Source organism: Saccoglossus kowalevskii, chromosome 10, assembly GCF_978046115.1.
Source record: "Saccoglossus kowalevskii chromosome 10, keSacKowa6.1, whole genome shotgun sequence".
Taxonomy (NCBI): Eukaryota; Metazoa; Hemichordata; class Enteropneusta; family Harrimaniidae; genus Saccoglossus; species Saccoglossus kowalevskii.
Window position 1 is genome coordinate 8,523,407 of NC_140650.1, and position 21,419 is coordinate 8,544,825.

Sequence of the window (21,419 nt, forward strand, 5' to 3'; positions counted from 1 at the left end):
GGATTTTAGTCTCTATCGGAGATTGTAAATGTTTGTTTTTCTCATGGTTTTTGTGGCGTTTGGGGATTATTTTATTTTTTGCGTCAGAATACATGGTTTCATTATGGTGATATATGTCACTGGTCGAATTGAATTTTGTTTATATAATAATGTTTATATTGTCGTTAGAGTTCATTAATGCGTCAAACCAACGTTTATTTACTGGAGGAATGACTTACCTGTTAGCGGAAGACACAAGCCAATACTAGTAAAATTTGTACATTTCATGTCGTGTTACCATTGAGTCACTGACCTACGAGTACTTTTACGGGACTTTTACATTGTCATCTCATGTTGAGCGATATTGTCAGACGGGGCAGTAATGAAACCTGACCGTTGCTGGCGTGTGCCTATTATTGCAATGTATCGCATAAGTGCGGTGGTCGTCGCGCGTGTTTTGTTCGATATCGGACCAATAGCAACATATAAAACGCGTGTAAAATACATTGTTTGTATACATGAAATTCGAACACGGGTTGCTTAACGACCATAGCCCTTTAAATAATGATTAAATAGTAATATTTTACTAAAATATATTTAATTTATTTCTTTGAAAAAAATGCCTATTTGGTTTACAATACTGAATGTGTATGTAACAAAAGGCATGCCGCCAAAAGCAATCTCCTTTGAAGGCGTTCGAGAGTTAAATATACAAACTCTCTAAACAGCGTTTGAATAAATACAGTTATTGATACGCTGCCTTCAAATCACCCAAGTCCACGGAGCCAACTAGTGAACACGTGCTGTTCCCATCAACAATGGCGACGAGCGCTGAGTGGAGCACGTACCGGAAGCGGAAGTTGATAGGTGACACTTATCAACAGACTATCGTTGGGTTGAACTAAATAAAAACGAGAAAGTGTAGATATATGTGTATATTCAGTCATTGTATATGCTATCATTGAGTACGTGCCGTAGTGATGGATACCGTGTTGTTTTGTATTTGTCTGCGTGTCTCCGGTTTGTTATCACTGCACCCAGTGAACTTGAACTCCGCCACAACTCCTAAGGCTGGGTTTCAAATTGAAATTTGTCACAAAGTTTGAGGTTTTCAGCCACTGCGATCGTTTTTCCCCGACTCCGCATTTTCCGAAACGTTATCACTCTCCTCTGAATCACTGTCACTATCGTCCTCATCTGTCGTTGATTTTTCATCGCTGCGTAGTGCCTCCTCCTCATCAGGGGTTTCTACAGACCCCCTATGTTGTTCATTTTTCCCATTGCAAGTGTCATGTTTTGCGCTTACGCCATTTAAACACGTCTCGTTTTGAAGACTGGTATCGTCCTTTTTGTCCTCCGTGTTCACGCTCTGATATGCCATTTCAAGATCGTTCACTTTTTCATTTTTCTTCTCGACTTTCACATGTTTAGCATTCTTGTTCTTTTTCTTCGCATCACCATTTTGATGTGCGTGTCTGCGTCGGTTTCTTCCACGCCGACACAGGCAGCAAATTACAATGATGATCAGCATTAACGTGACAACAAATCCGATACAAGCACCGATCACAATGTACTGAAATATCGTTTTTTTTTCTTCTAATACTTCTGGTGTGCGGTGACCAAATATCATTTCTATAGTGGCGGGTGTGGACGGCGTTGCAGAGTCTATCGTTAATTCAGTGTGAGATTCTGGAACTATAACAAAAGTATAACCTATAAGAATGCGAAACAGCTGAAAATATGAAAACTTTGAAGCAAATAACATTTTGTTGGGGCTATATCTTTCTGCTTTCTGATTTTGATATTAAATAAAACTTCGAAATAGTGACACCAAAACACAAGAATGAAACTCGTCGCATGGAATAAACATAAATTGCAAAACTGCAAGATGCAAACAATTGTAATTAGAAAATATTTTAGGAAAAAATAGTTGAATTATTCAATCAAGTACCGATATCCGCGTTTCATAAAAACTCATGCCAACTATAACTTTCCTAATTGATAGGCGGTCTAATTTCGGTGAATTCGATTTATTTTCGGGGGACTAATTGCGTAAAAATTAAATTAATACGAAGAACAAATGTTTTATTTTTGCGTTGAATTCGGACTTCAATTGGTTCAACAAAAACATGCTCGTTGCTTTGCGACCCGGGACAAGGCAACCACCATATCATCCAACGAATCTGAATGCAACACACTGCTCAAACAAATAGCGCCCGCTAGCAAGTGCTTCTGTGGCGTAGGTGGGTGTAAGAGACGCCCTCAGATTTTAAGGTATGAACGACTTCACAACCAAATAAAGTTGTCTATTGATTACACCCACTGATTTTTGACGTCACTGAGGCGTTTTGTCGACAGGGGTGTGCCGTTTACTAATGTTTTAGCTATTTACTAGTACTTCACCAGAGATATCAATTAGTTCTTGCCTTTTGCAGCGCCTGTTGGAGTGTTCAAACAAGAATAAAAATGTTGATCTTTTTATGGACCACGTGAAACAAAACAATTATAAGTCAATTTTTAGCCTCACCCTCTGTACTCGGGATTATGACACTAAGCCATGCACTTGAGTATGTTATTCCATACGAGTTACCAGCCAAACACGTGTATTTACCAGCGTCCTCAACGGTAACATTTGGTAAGACGAGATAATTTGGATTGATATCCCAAGTGGAGTTGATGTCGGTCTGCAACGAAATAGATTTAGGTATATTAATTGCAAGGAAATACGTAAAGAAATTTCTCTATATATTCTACCATGCAGAGAAGCACCACCAGTGCTCAAAGTGAACGCATCAATTCGATAGAGCGCTATGACGTGTAATATAGTAGTGGTCGTAAGTTCCGCTAAGAACTTCAGTCTCATACCTTATTGAGGCACACAAACGGGGGGATTTCGTCAAATAAGTAAGCAATTATTTCAATACAAGTCCTTGGTTGATTCAGCCACTCGTACTGAAAGAGATGCACATTAATATATTCATAACAATTTATCATATGGTTATCAAGTCCCGACGTTATTTAACTCGAACAAAATGTGGCCAATCTCGACAGCGCAATGAAATAACGTAAACATCCGGGACATATTTGATTCATGTCCACGTCAAGAAAAAAATCTTGTTTAGAATATATCAGGCATTTGAGGTGACACTCCCTCCGTGGCACTCGAACGAGAATGGGGGAAGTATATTTTATACGGGTTTATACGGTATATTTTATATTTTATATGAATCCGTCTGACACTCTCAAATGAGGACCATATCAAAAAGGACACTCAGGTCATGACATATTAACCAGACGAAGACGTCTAATACCTCAACAGCTTTGAATGAATAGTCTCCGATATTGACGTCACTATTCACATGTTTCACCCATCGTAGTTTCGGGTACACTTCTTCGCCAACCACTTCACATTTAAGCACCACAGATGACCCAATGAGGGCGCTACTGTTCTTCGGCATGCCTTCTCGCAAAACTGGGGGGTCGGCATTCCGTGCTGTGAATAAAAGATATATACATTTTTATTACATCATTACATCATTCGTTACGACACGAACACGTGACGCATTATTTTGGGCATAAACCACGACCCACGAATAATAAAACTACAATGGACTGGCACATTATGTTGATTTGGTACCCTAAAATTTATCCCGCCTTCAGGTTCCTGTGCCATTTGAAATGTTTATAGGCGTGAATGGCGAAATCTTAGAAACTATATGATACGTAGTACGCTATGACATAGATCATTTCATAAACTGTCTCTTCTGTGGCGGTTTATAAGGGAAGATTCCCTATTTAGCGTGGCGAGGCGAGGGGTTTCCAATTCAGTAAGATTATTCAATTCTGAACACAACACAAGACTTCTTAAGTTACCTACCCACGACGTCCAGACGGTAGCTTGCATTGATGGACCCATGTGGGTTCGAAACGATACAGGTGTATTCGCCGCTATCCAACTCCAGTAAGTCCACCAGTATTAACGTCCACTTCTTGTGCCTGACCTGTGGATGGTTAACGATACCAGTTAATAATAATTGGATAAAGTTGGCAGAGTTGTAATTCAGAAAATTAATCACAGTTGGATTTCACATTTTGATTTTAGTGTTTCATACACTGGAATCGGGAAAAAAATGTTTGATGATGTAATGAACAAACTGCACATGAGCAATGAAAATCCGTGAGTACAATATATGTAGTTAATTATTTCATCGACCAGAACTATTTTATTATACGCTTTAGTTTAATAGCAATAATTGCATATTGATGACAAAGGTTGAAGTGTGTAAGTGACTAACTCAGTGTCAGACGAAAATTCTCTTCTTGGCGCGCTTTTTGGGGGATTGGCCACTATAGTCTGGTTCCATGTTTCAATTTCAACACGTGGTTCCCGTGCAACATCAGCACAAGTATGGTGTTTGAATGCAACTGTGATACTCTGATACTGCCTTTAGTTCTGTTCTTGATAAATATGCATATGGAAATAGATAGGGCCAATCAATCATTGTACTGCAACAACCGAATTGACAATAATTGACCGGGATTATTACCCTTAGCGTCGTACTTGGGGAGGGAGTCAGACTGTTAACACTCTGACATCGTTCAAGTTAGAGACATATGGTAAAGCTAGTATTACACCTGAGAGGGCGGGTTTCATGAACGACGGTTCTAACGTGACAGTACAAGAAACACGAAAATATTTAATGTTCGAAATATTCGTTGTGCAACCACTTGATTGCAGAAAGCTTGTGTGATATAATATCCCACCACACTAAGCAATCCAAAAAAATATTAGATGCCGAACGTTGCTTTGTCTCGACACTAACCTTGTAACCCAGGTTCTCACTATCAAGAACATGACCATTTTTGGACCATTTTATTTCTGGTTCTGGATGACCGCCAGAAGGACACCGTAATCGGACGTAGCCGCCTATAGTCTTGGTCAGTGACGTTCTGGACATCTTCTGTGGTGATGTGAAGTATGGTGGTGTCTCCATACTGTTATTTCTGGGTTCAGGCTCGTAGTTTGCCAGAATGCTCTCTTCATCACTGCTGTATTCAGCGAAACTGTTGATGTCAGATACTGTAATTGGAAAATTTGTCTTTTTTTTATTTATTATCTTCAGGTGCGTGGTGAAATCGACCTTAAATTTGAGCCACAAGCAAACTCATTCACCCGAGGGCTTGAACTTAAACCTCAGACATGACCGACACTATTCTCGACAGCAATTCATTCATAATCACCCATCCCCAGCAAAGACTTACGCCTGACTACATTCAGATGAGATCAATGTTCATTTGTGTTGATCACGCGCCCGTTCTTGTCTCACGTGATATCGCGTGAACAGAGATTGGGATTTTCATCGTTTCTGCTCACATCATATGCGATAATTAAGTTCTTCCACATAACGTGCACACGTACACTTACCTGCGTTTTTCCCAACGCTGAGGCTATAATTGCGCCAAATGTCACCATGGCCATTTGTCACGTGGCACGAATACTGCCCGCTGTCCTCTGGCAGAGCATATAAAATTATCAAAGTTTGGCTCGTTTCTAAATAATTGGAGAAGTCGGTGATTGGCTTCCCCTTGTTGTACCATATGACGCTTGGGGTCGGATATGCTGTAGCAGCACAGCTAAACCGAACCGACTCGCCGATACTGGCGTCTACCATGGTGTTTAATTCCTCGATGAATGAAGGTGCCACTACGAGAAATCATGTATACATATATAATATTAATGAGCACGTGTGTACAGTAGGCACTGATATCAAGCATACCATTGGTGGATTACGAGGTCACATAACATTTTCAGTGACCGAGTACGTCATGCCGCTAAGCTAGTTGTGTTAACAAAATCTTTCAAATATGTGTCTGTCTAAAGTGGGTATGATTTTAAGAGGATTTTGGCAAACAAATGATTGTGGTAAATTCTGTGGATCGAAATGCAAATTTCTGTGATATTCAAACATAATTAACTTTTCAGCTAATCGATCGACACAAAACTGGTACACTGTATCTACCGTGACTGCCATATTTTTCAATATATTTAGCGAGCAATGAACCACCGTGAAATGGCTAACACCCCCCCCCCCCCATAGTAGCACATACCAATACTGTGGGAGTGCCCTGGGGGTTCTAAGACGGTCGCCAAATAACTATGCCTAGTTAACTAGATTTAGATGTTCCCACATTTACTACAGCTTCATAAAGTTCGGATGAGTGAACAGTATGTTACCTGGAGGTCTTTTCACGGTAAGCCATGCACTGCGACGAGCTATTCCAATTGCGTTCCCAGCCAGACAAGTGTACTCAGCGGCGTCCTCAAAAGTAACGTTGGTCAAACGAAGCTTCTCTGGATCGATCGGTGGCTGACCTATGTCGGTTTCCGGCTAATAACACGAGAATATATTATATTAAAGTTATGCGTCTGTTCAGATTACCACAATTCCGAAGCATATAATTTCACAATGGCTTGCATGAACGAATTTCAAAGATTTCACCCTCAAGATAAGGAGTTCGTTGTGGTTGACCTGAGCTACAGTGCTGACGCCAAATCGTAAAGTAAATCCATGATGGTTTACCGTGTTCTTTCCTGACCCATAAATTACGTGTCATGCCTCGGAGGGAATGTACTTTAAATTACATAGTTATATGGACCAATTCAAATTATCGGACGTTTTGGTAGTTTGTGGCCCCAATATTGCTTGAAAAAAATGTCTGAGTAGGGCGTTTGTAAAATTTTGTCAAAACTGATTTTGGATTCAATTTGCTTGTTGGAAAATATCTACCACGTGCACACGCTCAACGGTGACGTAACACTAAGTCTCTGTGTGCGACAGATCGGCCGCTATGCCAGCGGGACTCCATGACGTGCAGTCAAGCCTCGCTGATGATATACGGTTACGTCGATAGCAACGGCGCGCGTACTTCACCAACTTATTTAGCTCTCCCCTGCGGCTGTACACCTCAGGTCAGGACCCTTTAGCCTGCATCAGTGACATAATCACGTGGTCTGTCGATAATCATGAGCACGTAATGACGCAATAAACGAAGGCTGATAACATGAACTGTGCCAGATCACACGAGTCCAGGGCAAAACACCGACCATGACCGAGGAACATCAGAACGTTGCAATGGAAACGCCGAATTAATGGGACAGTTACAGACAATGATAACGCTTATTGAAAACTGGCAATGCATCACATGTTTGAAACGAAAACTATCACTTGGATAATCAATTAGCGTTGCCTCGGGTGACTGCAACCTTGAAAACTGCCAGCAACACGGATTTAGAACATTTCCGGAGAACCAGTGCACCAAATCCCGAACAATGGAATAATGTACAACAGCGATAGGAAAGAACAGTTTTCAGTTATTAAATATATCTTTCGTTGGTTTATGTCATCTTGAATAAAAAAATGCACAAAATGCACCAATATTTTTTGACACTACACCCCCACTCCTCCACTAAAATAAAATAAAAAACGAACATACCGCAATACAAATAAACGGCGACTTTTCAAACAAATTCCTCGTCATGGCAACGCAGTTCCATTCGGGGTGTTTAGGCCATTCACGCTGGAATAAAAAAAAAACGAGAATGCGTGCATTATTACCTTATTGTATAATTGGTTGAACACATCGAAATAAAAAGCAATTTAATTCAAGGCATTATTATCTGAGCACGTAGTGGTCGAGTACATCAGAATAATGGTTCGGTGTATTACGTGGTGGTGCCGACTATTCGGATGAATCAGCAGCGTAAAGTGAGTATGTACACTTCAATGCGTTAGAAACAGAGACATAATAAAATCAATTTCAGGTCAGTTATTTAACGGCCTGTTCGTCCACTAATGGCGTGTAACATAATGAACCTTAACGTAAACCAGCATTGTCTGTTGACGTGGACAATCTTGCTGCTTGCCATCATTTTATTTGGTGACACAAATTGTATTATTGTGCGTGTGTCATCTGCAATTTGAGATTAATGAGTAAAATCTATCTTTTCCTAAAACCCAGACTTGGTCATAGACCGAGACAAAATATTATCTTGCGACGTAGATAGTGTCAAGAACAGTCGCCAACTGTTGGTTTTGTCAGTGATGTATATGTAAGTGCGTGGCGCGACTAATAGTATAAGTTTTCAAAATAGTTCATCGCGCCAATGGTCAAATCGGTGAAATTCCGTAACGGACCAGCTTCACTCAATTACCATCGTTTGATTACTTCGAGGTGAAAATGTCACCTACGAAACCCATCACTCGTAAACGAGCCTTAAAAAACGCCCTCGTCGGTGACTGATGAATATATTCTAAGTTATGGAAATAATTGACGATTTACCTGTAAGAGAGAAAACGCATCGCCGACGTCATTGTTCGATGTACTTGTGTGCTTTAACCACTGTATATGCGGCGCTAAGGAGTCACGTGACTGTACCTGACATCTGAATGTCACGCTGTCCCCAATGTACGCCGTCTGGTTTTTTGGTAGCCCTGACTGCAGTCGTGGTATTTTTATCACTCGTGCTGTGGTGCAAAATATAAATAAAATTAATAAACACATATTACCGCACATATGCGCAATGCATTATGGGAGAGAAGTTCCCATTATTTACCCTGGGAACTCACTAAATTAAATGTAATTTTTTTTGAAATCCTTCAACAATATTAGAATTCATATCAATAAACATATATGACGTTTTTCTTGCTGTTTCTTCGACCAAAAAAATTCGTGATACGAAACAAATCGTCAGTAAGGCATGGACGCTCGTCGTAGATAATATCGAGTTTTCTATATTTTTTCCGCTTATATTTGCCTTGTTTTTTTGTGTAACGTCACAATGCCTAGAGACATGTAGATAGGCTGCAGAGAAACAATTTGAAGAATAACTACCAGATTATACAGAACATGAGAAAATAATGACCCTCTCCCCTCCCACTACAGTGGCGGATCCAGAGGGCGGGCCAGGGGAGCCACACCCCCCAAACGCATGACGATTCGTATCATCTGGATTACGCATAGTTTCTCTGCGATTTACGCTCCGTATATCTTAAGCGTAGCTTAGACCCCCCCCCCCCCAATACATTTTGCTGGATCCGCCACTGTCCCACTATAAAAACGTGATTGGCCATTCTTGTAACATATGACATGACAAGACACGTGATTCGACATATTGTTCGTACTATAATTCGTAATCCTAAGCACATGTTTGTTGGACCATAAGGTTTGAAGATATCGCGGGAAAATGCATGGTCGCTTGTTGAAAAGTGTCGAGCCAGTGACAGCACCCTTCGTGAGTACTCTCAAACGATCCTGCAAGTTTTCGGACGTAAATTGTGTATCACGGGCATATAAATAATAATGGCCCTCCCCAAAACATTATTATAGTTATATAAGCTATGTCTGTGTTTGGACCAACTTACCAATGACCTCTAGTTCATACGTAGCGTTTATTGACCCGTACTGGTTACCCACAATGCATGTGTATAGCCCACTGTCCGATGGCAGAAGGTCTTCCAAGATTAGACTCCATTTCTTAATACGAACCTACAAAACATATGCAATACATGGACGTGACAATAACGACACACTTTGATCGGAATGGCAGGGTACTAGTCTTTTATCTGACGGTGGGCGGACGAAGGCGTGTAGTCTCCCACGACGACGCCCATGTCCGCGGAACAACTTGTGATGCATTGATGTCAACTTGAAGCTAAAGCAACCCCAGTAACTAAATTCAAATGAGAATTTTTCTCTGAACAGTAATTATAAGCCTCAGTCGTCGTGCAGCGCGTGTTTGAAAAAAATTGTGTAAGTATCTTGCAATATTTACGTCGCATGGGTCTCTCATAGCGGTGGCGCGCGACGTCGATGTCGCTGTAACCGTTTTGAGATGCCCCAATTACCGAACCCCAACGTGCTTTTTGAACTGAATAGGGTATTGTAGCACTGTAGCTTTTGAGATTATCAGCGTAGTCACCATGAGCTCATTTGTTTGTTGACTGGCAACATATCGAACAAGGTAATGGTTCAACTGTAAATCGAGGTTGCTATCTCGTTGCTGATTTATTGTGATCTGTACTATCCAGAGGGGAGGCAAGGGAGGTAGCTAGTACGGTTTTACGGGAAATAAAAATGTTTTTTTTTTACAATTTACAAGGAAAAAAAGACGTTTTACAGTTTACAGTGTTAAAAAATGAAACATTGAATGGTCCAAAGAGCTCTCCGACTCAAATTCTCCGCCACTACTGCGCCGTGTATAGAGACGCATGCGCATATGACCCTCGTAATGCTCTTCATTCGGTTAGAGGGCTTTTTACGTCTTGACATTAAATTTTGTAGTGAATTGTGTCATCTAGTCGTTTTACAGTTTCTAAAATGTAATTTCCCTAGATTATTTTTTACGATTATTTTATTTGGATGTAAATTCTTGTACATACAGAGAAAAATGACACATTTTTACAGTGTACGAAAAAAATATTTGATTGATTACGTTGTACGTCTAGCCTGTGATTACAGATTTACGGAATTTTTTTTTTTATATACGTTGTACGAACAAAAAATAATGCAATTACGTTGAACGAAAATAACCCTTGCCCCCCACCTCCCTCTATCCAGAACAGTATCGGGTGGTCAATGCCTTCAAGTTCAGTGAAATACCAACCTTATCAATTCGGATGTTACTTGCATCCATTTCTTGGTGGTTTTTTAACCAGTTGATACGAGGCGTTGGGTTGCCGTCTGCATGACAGTGGAAACGAGCCGTCACACCTTTCCCAGCAGGCTCGGCGATAAACCGTCGGCTCATCTTTTGCGGTGACGTGAAATATGGCTTACTACCTGTTGAGATAAAAACAAACAGTGGAACAAGTTATAATCAACAACTCTGTGATTTTTTTTTCTTCTCACTTCTTCAACTGTTGAGATATAGCCTCTCTGCGCTTTAGCGACACGTGATTGGCTCTGTAATAATCATAATTTGCATATTAATACCGAATATGATACGAACGTGAGAGAGAACTGTTAGCCCCTGTCAAGGGAATTTACTATCATAATGACATACATTTATCAAACATAATTATGATGAAAACGGAGATTTTTAGATAAGTTCTGATATTTAAAGTTTGGAAGTAATAAATATTTATATGTATATCAGAACATATCTTCCCCGGGCGCTTCAAGTAAGAGTCAAGGTTGTTAATTGTTTGACGTACATGAGAAACGGAATCTAAATAAGTTACCAGTTCGCACGCAAGGAATAACAGTTGCAAATGAGCAACTATCCAGTGTGGGTGTGCCCTCAAGGCAAAGCTCAAACAAAGCTGACAACAGATTTTGAGTCTTAAATTGTTTATTACTCTCTTAAAACCTCTTCACCTCACCGCCCTAAATCAGTGTCGGTTTAGTTTTGGAGGGGCGGCGCGATCATAAATATAACGCGTTGTTCCTGCAACGTAACACATCAGGCAACAATATATATTGTTTGAATATTTTTTCTTGTGCCGTTTTGTTGTTGATATTGCTACAGCCATGTGCAGATGGAATCTTTCGAAGTAGAGGTCGACTTAAAATCATAAAAGCTAGTCTAGGTATCGTCACCGTTACTGAGCTATGAAACATACAACGCTGGCCCCAGGCCATGTCACCGTTTTAAATCCCGATTACCTAGTATGTTGTCACTTAAAATTATAAATTGATAGAGCAGCTTTGTATGGAAATGGACCACGTGGAAATTCTCAGTCATTGTGTTATCGAACAATAATGGCAATTCTCATCAACACAATTTTTCTGTCGCCCACAAGTGCTACAGCTGCTTATTGAGTTGCAACATAGAAACTTGTATCCTGCAATGTCCCTTGGAATGAATTACGTACCGAGTGTTAAATTAGAGGGCGGAAAGGCGGTGAAATAATATAGACTAAATAAATCCGAGTAAGATATACGATAGCGCCAAAATATGCTGAAAATACCAACAAATTTGTATAACACATAACCCCATACGAAGCGCGCAAAAAGTAAAGTTGAAACACTTGCCCACCAGGGAATAAAAAAAACAAGCAAAGAAAGTGGCAAAATATATTACCAGATTAACCCATTTTAACCGTCACAATCCGACACACCCGGTCTTTGTGAGTCAAGTTGTTGCAGCAAGTAGACAAAGCGGCACATTTAAGGCAAGGTGGCACAAGATCGGGGTATTAGTATCCGTGCAAAGTACGTACCTTTGAGGGAGTCTCGTATTGTCCTCTCCAATGGCAAGCTATCACATGACGAGCTAATTGCTAGCATAACAATCACCAACAACGTCGCTTTACTTTTATTGTGTCTCATCCTAGTTTCGACCACTCTCGCGATGTTTAGAATCCTTCTGCAAACATGGAATTATATGAATTGTTAGCAACGGTGTGAGTTTCAAAGATGAGGAACGCGGTGCATCCGCCTAGGCGGACTGAGTTCAGACGAGCGTATAACAGAGAGAGAGTGTGTGTGTTGAGCTTGTTTTATATACACGGTTCTGATTGGTTTTAAGACCGTAATTAACGACCCCCCTGATACGTTATCAGGAGTCAGAAGTCAAAAAAATGGTCCCGACAATCGGCTTGGGATTTACACGTGGGTTGAACTAAAGCATTGTTATAAGTCTTGTCACTGAGTTCCACTTGGTTGATTTAATGAAAGTATTTTTTGCATGGATCCATCGACTGTGTAATTTTAATGAAGAACGTAAAACATAGTATTTTCGTGGTCAAGAATGCAGCCAACTTAACCCCAATGTTAACGTTAGTTTTATTTTGCTGGTGGATTCTCGTGGAGGAAACTATTGCCTCAAATATGTACATCCAGTATTTGATGTCAGTTTTTCCCCTTTCTTGCCACTCAGAGTTAACCAATGGAAATTAAATGTCCGCCCTATCTGTTTTGTTTTCTTCCCCCTCCGCGGCTCAAGTGTAGTACCGACACCCTATCGTATTTGTTTTCCTTGCCGGATCTTTGCTGTGAATGTAAATATATTGTTTTCATCGCCACCTTATCTTATGAGCTTTGTATTATGACTATACACAAATTAAATTCGTATCTCAATCTTCATAGTGATTTTCTCTGCGGCAGAACATGATGTCCATCTCCCGATAATGACTCGATTCAGGTTGTACTCTCTACGTTCTTCAGGGCACGGGAATAAGTACTACTTAATGTAGGTCACGTAACTTTACCGAGGGCGTGTCAATCAAAACACCGAAATACTCTAACGTTATTGTTTTTTACAACTTAATAAATGGGTTGAAAACATACCATGCAAACATTTAAAACAAAATTATGCGCAATTTTTAATAATTTTCAAAGTTTCTTTACGATTTCTATATTGTCCGTTGACAACATTCCATTGCATTGTTACACTTATATGCGTTTGAAATCGCTCACCCAGCGGCCCGATGAAATACCATACTAGTGTGTTTCGTAAGTCTCTGTGTTACACCGCCATATCGCTCGATTGTTCGCGTCAATGTTCCCCGAGAGAAAAAATGTGTAACTCCTACTGGCACCGTAGCATATTCTTTGTGTGCGTTGCAACACAATTGTTTCTAAAAAAAGAACTTTCACCTAAAATATTTCAAGCTTGAATCACCAACATTGGCGTGTATTTCAGTTGAGTTGAAAGCGATTAATATACTTCGCCGGCTTAAAGGCGTCCAATAAGTGTGCGCTATTAACGCGTATATGAATTCATAAATCAAGGTTTTATTTCTAAAAGTTATATTACAAAAAACACTGTCTGTGAAATGAAACGTTGGAAATCGGAAATGGTTTAGTAGTATCTCCGGTATTTATTACACGCTCAGCGCTCTCAACAATTAGTTGACATAATCGAATAAACGTGCCTACTGTATATGCACATGTCGTTGTTCCATGATTATATTTAGTATCGCGCGTTGACATACTTCCGTGATTGCCACGGTCGCAGTATTTGTCTAAGTTAGTCCGGCAATTTTGACTCACCTCTAGCTTATTACAGTGACTTCCGACTGGGCTGATATAGCGAATGGATGAATCTATTCAATTCGACCACAATGCACCGCGCGAGTTATGTGTGTGTGTGTGTGTGTGTGTGTGTGTACTTGGATTGCCATATGTTGCGAGGACAAAAATACAGATATATAGCTACTTCCGAGGACATACACACCTTCCGAGGACCTTTTTCATAGTCCTCGGAAAACATAATTTATATTAATAGTTAATTCGTTTTGCGTAGCTTAGGTTTAGTATCGGGGGAAGGTATGGTTCACGTTATATTAATATTAATATAATTATACCATACCTTACCCCGATACTAAACCTAAGCTTCGCAAACATTTCTATGTTCAGTCACGGGATATTCAACTCTTGTTTAATTAAACTTAATTAAAGTGCAATTCTCCATTGTATTGCATTGTAATTGAGTTTAATTAAACTCCAATTAAAACGCAACCCTATATAGGAACGCGTTTTAATCGAGTTCTTATCGCAACTATATTAAAAGTTAATTCAACTATATTAAAAGTTAATCCAATGGAGTCTTCGGAACATATAGCAATACAAGTATGTGTGTGTGTGTGTGTGTGTGTGTGTGTGTGTGTGTGTGTGTGTGTGTGTGTGTGTGTGTGTGTGTGTGTGTGTGTGTGTGTGTGTGTGTGTGTGTGTGTGTGTGTGTGTGTGTGTGTGTGTGTGTGTGTGTGTGTGTGTGTGTGTTTTGAAACAACGTGACATGCAATGCATCTCTCCCACATACTGTGGAGCATTTCCATGAAGTAATTCTATTTCCGGTTTCTGGGTTTACTCAAAATGTGCTAAATACTTGAAAAATCAGTTAAAAATATTTTTTTTTCAGTACGATTAGTTTTTTTCAATGCATGCAGTGACGGTAGTATTTGGGCTACTCAGTTTCATTTAAATATATCAACGTTTACATATATACGCAACAATATTTTTTAAGAGTCGATTCCAAAATGACCGACGAGAGGCAGTTTTGTATTTTTAGCATGTCTCTGTTTATTTATCAGACGAGTCGCGTCATAAATGGTGCATACCGTTAAGTTCTGAAATAGGCGAAGGGGACTACGTTATTGACAGTGCAAACGCATTCTAATTCGGCCTGTCATTTTCAGTATTTCCCAGATGCTTACAACAACACCTGCACACCTGCGGGAATTGAGTCCTAGGCGACACGCTACGCCGCCTGTCGCGTGCGCAAATGTCGACTCCGTCCCCCGCTTTAAATCCAAGCAGATACAATTGAAATAATGCAACCAGACAAAAACAACTTATATTTTACACTCCTGTATTGTTCTCACCACATGTGTACAAATATTGTTGTAAAATATCGATTTTTTCTGAAAACGGACTCGACAGTTTTAGTTAAATTTAAATAGTTTGTAGATAACCCGCATAGTTCACGTTACTATATACAATGGTCGCTTTGTTATGGCGGACAGACCAACACCAAATACAAACCCCACTACGTGGTTAGTCAGAGTTCCTCAGATTCGGCGTATGGAAATTAGACATATTTCCATTTAGTGGGTTGAAAAACCCAAACATTTTCAAAAGAGAAAGGAAAAATATAAACTTATTTACCGTAAAGACGAATGCGAATTCCTAAAGTCAGATGGCGTGTCAAAGTGTGCACTATGAGTACACGTACGCAGTCCGTAACAGGCGCTAATTGGGAAAACGCTTTAGTTAATATAACTGTGTAGACACGTGACCTCTGCCCGATGCCGAAGACGATATTTATCATTGGCGGATTTAGATGGGGGCCGAGGGGGCCGCAGCCCCCTAATTTTCAACAACCAACATGGCTTTGCGCCATCGGCGCTCGCGAACTTGGCCTTAGCCCAACTTATCGGCCCCCCCTATTCCAGAATCCTAGATCCGCCCCTGTTTATCGATCCGGAGATAGTTCGGCTACCCATGAGAGGGGACATCTGATCGCAAAGCAGCCGAGTAATCAAACGAAAGGTTGAATGATTAAAACTACTATACACAGTATGCCAACAAAACACAAAGGCGGAAACTTTTAAGAAGGAATGTGCACTACGACAAAAAACGTGTTCAATATCACTATTCCCTTCGCAGTATTAATAACTTCCTGTGGCTGATATCAACAGTTTAACTGTGCACAGTACTCGAGATGTCATTTTAACGACCCAGTGATTGCTATATTTTAATTTAAGATGTTAGGATAGAGACACCTGTATCTACACAAGGGAGCGATAACCAATAAATTACCGTTCAATTGTAAGTCCATTGGGACGTTGAGACGGTCACTTATATTAGACTGGATACAGGTGTAATGTACAACGTGCCCATTATGGCAGGTTAATATACTCATAAAAAAGGACGATATTGGAAGACGAAGTCTAATATTGCGATCGTTCGTCATGACAATCCCGGCCCGCGTATTCGTATCCCGCTATAACCTATCTTTTGGATTCATCTGACGCACGGTCATCTCAGCTCGTTTTAAATATGTCAATCTCACTCGTATAGACATACACACGTGCGGTTTGGGCCAGAATTCAATATTTGTGTTGTTATATTATGAGTAAATACCCCTAAACATTTACACAAAGTGAAGTAGAAGATATGCCTCTTCGCGTGTGAAGCATCGATTCGACGAATGCAGCTTACGTGGCGTTCACCCCGAGGCTTCAGACTTGTCTGGATCCATCGCTCAGGACCGTTCGCCGTAGTAAATAAATTACCACGGTTATAAAACATGAGATGTGAGTCACGTCCCTGGTGTATACAAGTCTTTGGCACCTGGCAGTACATACAACCGTGGCGAAACAGACAGAAGTTGTTTTTAAATTCACCTGGCGCTCAACAAGCTTGACAGAGTTGTCGGTATTTTCAGTATTTTCACGCGTGTCCACTGGGACACACTAACATGTCATTGTATTAAGATTGTTGAAGGTGAAATACACTTGCAAACCAAAGAAATGCCATTCGGAACATATTGTATCGACTAAGTCATTCAACCAGTTAAAAGCGATACGAGACATGTTCTGGATCGAGATTAAGGTGTTAGAAGAAACAAGCGCATTGTACAATATCGTTCATTTAATTTCACGCCATTCTCCGTGGCCCTGATTCCGGGGTGGTGATGTGGGTAAAACATCCAAAGTCCCGTTTAAAATAATATGTTCACCATATATACTAGCATATATATTTCAAACGTTACGGCAACCCAGAGCCACCTACAAACTCGATAAATTTCGGCACTTTGTTTAGCCGGTCATTCATGCAATTTCAAGTATATGTTTTTTAAAAAAAAAAGTTTAAAATTGAACGCATCAAGATATTGTATCTCGGGCAAATACACAACAATCCTAATAGTGTCCCTTGTGGGCCATATCGCACAATTATGTATGGCTCATATGAAATCTGGGGTCACAACAGATCGTGGCTTTTTGGTACTTTCTGGACCATTAGCTTGACAGTATCTCCGTATCACACAACAGAACAAGTACACACTGGTGGGGTACAATGAAATGCATTTCACACTGCAGCCAACTCAATGGAAATAAGAGCAAAACTTATCCACGTAGCTGCCAGGGGCCAGCTGCCCATAATAAAACTGTAATAAGTTCGAAAGTTTATTGTTTCCGACTTTCACCGACACCTGCGGGTAGCGATTTGCTGCGTTGTTGGATATGTTGGCCCATGGCGATAGATACGCAATTGTTCTTTTAAACGACTCAGTTGTTTAAAAAAGGTCCTAAGAGCGAGCGCGCACTGAAAACGTGGCACGAATTTACGAGCAATGACAAGCACAGATTTAAAAACAAATAGCTCATCAAGTTCTATTGTGCTTGTTTTAGCTAGTAGTTAGTACCCGCGCGACGAGAGCTTAATATGTCGCTATGTCGGTGCTATAGTGCGGGCATTAGCCGCGTACCAGAGAACCACTCAACCTTTGCTTGTCTAATTTATTCAAGCCTAACAAAGGCACACACTCGCTTAGAACTATAAATACAGCTAGGTGAAATACATTCCACATAGCTTGACAAGTCGTAGCATGTCTGTGCGAAGGACAGACAACTTTAAATGGGCGTGTGTAGGCAGGGATACAGCGAATAAACCCCCAGTTTAAACACACTACAGGACCAACACGTTAGTTCCAATGGCATCGCCAGCCCCGGTGACTTAACATGGGAAAGACTAATAAAACAACACAGTATCCGACTTGACAATAGGGTGAGGGAGAGATGCAATCAACTATGGTCGATGGATATGTTCTATCATATACATATACAATATACACGGCACTGTGTTCTAAACGCAATAAGTTTCCTGAGAGACAATGGAAGTTAGCATAAATCACAGTGCATTTGTCACAGCCCAGGTTCCGCTGACTACGCCTCTAAACTGTTTCCCGTTATACCCTGCCGGGGTACACTGGCGAAGCAGTGACTCGTTCTTTTTATGATAGAGATATATTTTTTTAATGAAACCAGACCACGTCAAGTGTAACATTATATAGGTGGTTTAAATCATTCTCGCCATGCCTTGGTTCACATGGGTGAAAAATAAAAAACGCCGACACGGACACGACGTTATAATTTTGATAATATTATAAATATTATAGTTTTCAGGATATATTACCTCGTGGCCGTTGTAGTAGGCGGTATGCATGGCGTGACTGGAATTTTAGGTCTAGAAAGCCAGTGTAAGGTCATTGATGGGGATGACCCCGATACCCAATGATCATACTGATATTCATTCAATAACCCCCGACGAGCAAAGTCCAATTCAATGATTGTAAATATGATCACGGTCTGTATGATCGACGCCAGTTTCATGAAGAAGGTTTGGAATAATGGCAGAGTACATTAATTGTCACGCTGTCAGCATTCAACGCTCTGTGTCGCCTGTTTTTTATAACCCATCCTAAACTATACACGACAAAGATAAATGCGAACGTATTGTGCGATGGGACAAAAGCAGCCAGGTATATGGCAGCTACCCTAAAACACTCCGTACCGATTCGACTATAGCGGCCAACTCGATCACTCATATTATTTATGCCAGCTCATTTGTGATTAATGGTGGGTTAATAAGTTGACGTGGTTACTACTCACCGTCACTGTGTTGTGGCGTAATACAACGTCATTGAACTTGGAGTCTAGGCGTGTCCGGCAATCTTGGGCGATATCGGCATCAAGACGAAAGGCAGAGGGACCAATCTCACCGATTGTCTAGCTCGACCAGTGACGCATGTCTGACGCGTGTGTTTAGGTACTAACAGCTAGCAGCGCGTGGCAGGCGTATGTCAATTGGCAGAGGCGCGGATATTAATATTTTTTATAAACACACCGAATCGTGTTTTTTTAACAAAGAGAGGAGAAGGGATTGAGGTCAGGCTTTACATATTTATACCACAGTTATCGCCCCTATTATATTTAGTGTTTGTAGATTTATATCAATGTTTCCTTGGTGACTAATATTCAGCTGCTTTGATTATGTTTGTATGGATTATCCCGATTTCATTAGAATCATATTTTGATTAGGAATATTTTTTTATGAATATGGTTATCATATCGAGGTTTGAGCTGACTTACCAGATACGTTTGGATAGGATGGGTACATATATAGCCACGCCTATCGTATTTTGTTCCGTATATATGGGATGGAAATTACAGAAGCACAACAATACGATGAAGAGGAAATATGCCTTTTATTACAAAGCATTCCTTGGCATTATTCGAACAACAAAAGTGCAGGATGTTCCATTCATATAGAGGGTGCGTAGCTTGGCATTACAGGGGCACATGCAGTATTAATGCCTTGCCGGAAGTCTCGCGTTAAAACGCAAGAAAAAGAATTGCATACTGTATCCACGTTGTTTTGTATCAAATGACTAGAGGCCACGAACTCTGTATAAAACCTTCGATTATATCCATGATTTGACATTCGTGTCTCAGTGAAAAACGAAAGTTAATAAACCGAAATATGAAATAAGTATTGGTGTATCCGCCGATAACCACTGAAGCAGTTACTCAGTATATGTCGTGATCGACCTACCTGTGCCGTCAGATTTGTCCCACGTCGCGTCTTAGTGTTCGTACTCCATACCCACGTAGGTCAGACACACCAGCAAGTGACCGGTTAGAAAGGCGAACTTAAAATCCAAGATAAAAGTCAAAGTGAGTGGTGGTGATTGAGGACATACACAGTAATGAACCGCCAGTGTATTCGCCCCAAACAGACCGTTCATAACCAAGTCGATGTCACTTTAGAAAGCTAAATATTGACTATACTGGCGTGCGAATCTATCCACGATGACAATACCCTGCTGTCATTATGAGGTAACAACCCATTCACAGACAACAATGCACGGAGTTCGGTTGAGACAGGAATCTTTACACATCAGCGTATACGTCGACACATGCTTTCAGTTCACACATTTAAGTTCAGCAGTTGCGCGGACTTCGAGACTCGCAGTGCAAACACCATTATGCCACTCTCAACCCACACATACCGAGAAATCAACGACTTGGCCTGCCAAAGATTAGGTGCATTCCAAACAGCCACCGGAACACAAACAAATTAAACATCAACGGCGACATTTTTTCACGCCAGGCGCACCACATTGTCAAGAACGTTAATATCTTCTTAAGATCAGAACACACAATTCATGGCCGTGTATATGTACTTTATTTTTAATAGGATTTACGCTACGTGTTATACAGTTTAAAAAAACGGCACCAACCACCACCTGTTGATGTCGGTGTTGCCTGTTGATATGGCCGTCGATTGACGCAACCAGGGACTTCTTCCCAATGCGGTAATAAAAGAAATAAATTGTTGTTTTGAACATTGTGTATGTTTCAACAAAACAAAAATAAGCAAACCTAGTTGATTTATGCACGGTGATGGGATTAAACAGTGACTTGTTTGGGTGGCGCATTTAGATAAACAGTTTTACATTACAGCACCGCATTCCCAATCAACCAAAGAGAGGGGGCGTATCGTGGGCAAGAAACAACGAGAACAACAGCATTGTCAAATTATTTTCTACTATGGGCCGGAATATCTGATGAGTCGCGTTGTTGATTAACACAATCACACAATACCATGCAATAAACCAGCCCGTAAAACATCTTATAACTATAATATGAACCCATCGAGGCGTTCTTTCAATGAAAGGAGTCATGCATTACGCCCGTATATGTTTTTAGGCCTATGGGTGGATAGTGGGCGTACCAGATATAGTGCAAAACCCCGATTCTCGGAGTCGGTCACGGACTCGGACACTCTGGAGACGTGCTACAACCAAGGACTGATTAAGTGCTAAGTAGCGTGGTACAGTTTAGAAAACACACACTTGACATGTGTGTAAACACCACAATCCCCGCGTTGTATTCAACTGATAACTATCACCTCTATTATGCGCTGAAGGT

General features: G+C 40.6%; 1 protein-coding gene across 1 annotated transcript; it reads right to left on the reverse strand.

The window, feature by feature from the left end:
• Positions 1 to 560: 560 nt before the first annotated feature.
• Positions 561 to 20,417, reverse strand: LOC100374552 (uncharacterized). Its single transcript, XM_085504834.1, has 14 exons — positions 20,041 to 20,417; positions 12,201 to 12,346; positions 10,643 to 10,818; positions 9,402 to 9,525; positions 8,320 to 8,504; positions 7,474 to 7,557; positions 6,215 to 6,368; positions 5,405 to 5,683; positions 4,803 to 5,059; positions 3,857 to 3,980; positions 3,291 to 3,472; positions 2,845 to 2,931; positions 2,507 to 2,663; positions 561 to 1,674 (listed from the first exon to the last, which is right to left on the reverse strand). The coding sequence occupies exons 2-14, from the start codon at positions 12,307 to 12,309 to the stop codon at positions 1,091 to 1,093; spliced, it is 2,502 nt and encodes an 833-aa protein (XP_085360960.1). The 5' UTR covers positions 12,310 to 12,346; positions 20,041 to 20,417; the 3' UTR covers positions 561 to 1,090.
• Between the last annotated feature and the right edge of the window lie 1,002 nt (positions 20,418 to 21,419).

Coding starts and splice junctions, on each gene's coding strand:
- LOC100374552 (XM_085504834.1), bottom strand. CDS start 12,309: ATGAGACACAATAAAAGTAAAGCGACGTTGTTGGTGATTGTTATGCTA. Junction 10,819..12,200: donor AATACGAGACTCCCTCAAAG/GTACGTACTTTG, acceptor TTATCTCAACAG/GTAGTAAGCCATATTTCACG. Junction 3,473..3,856: donor CTACCGTCTGGACGTCGTGG/GTAGGTAACTTA, acceptor TTTTATTCACAG/CACGGAATGCCGACCCCCCA.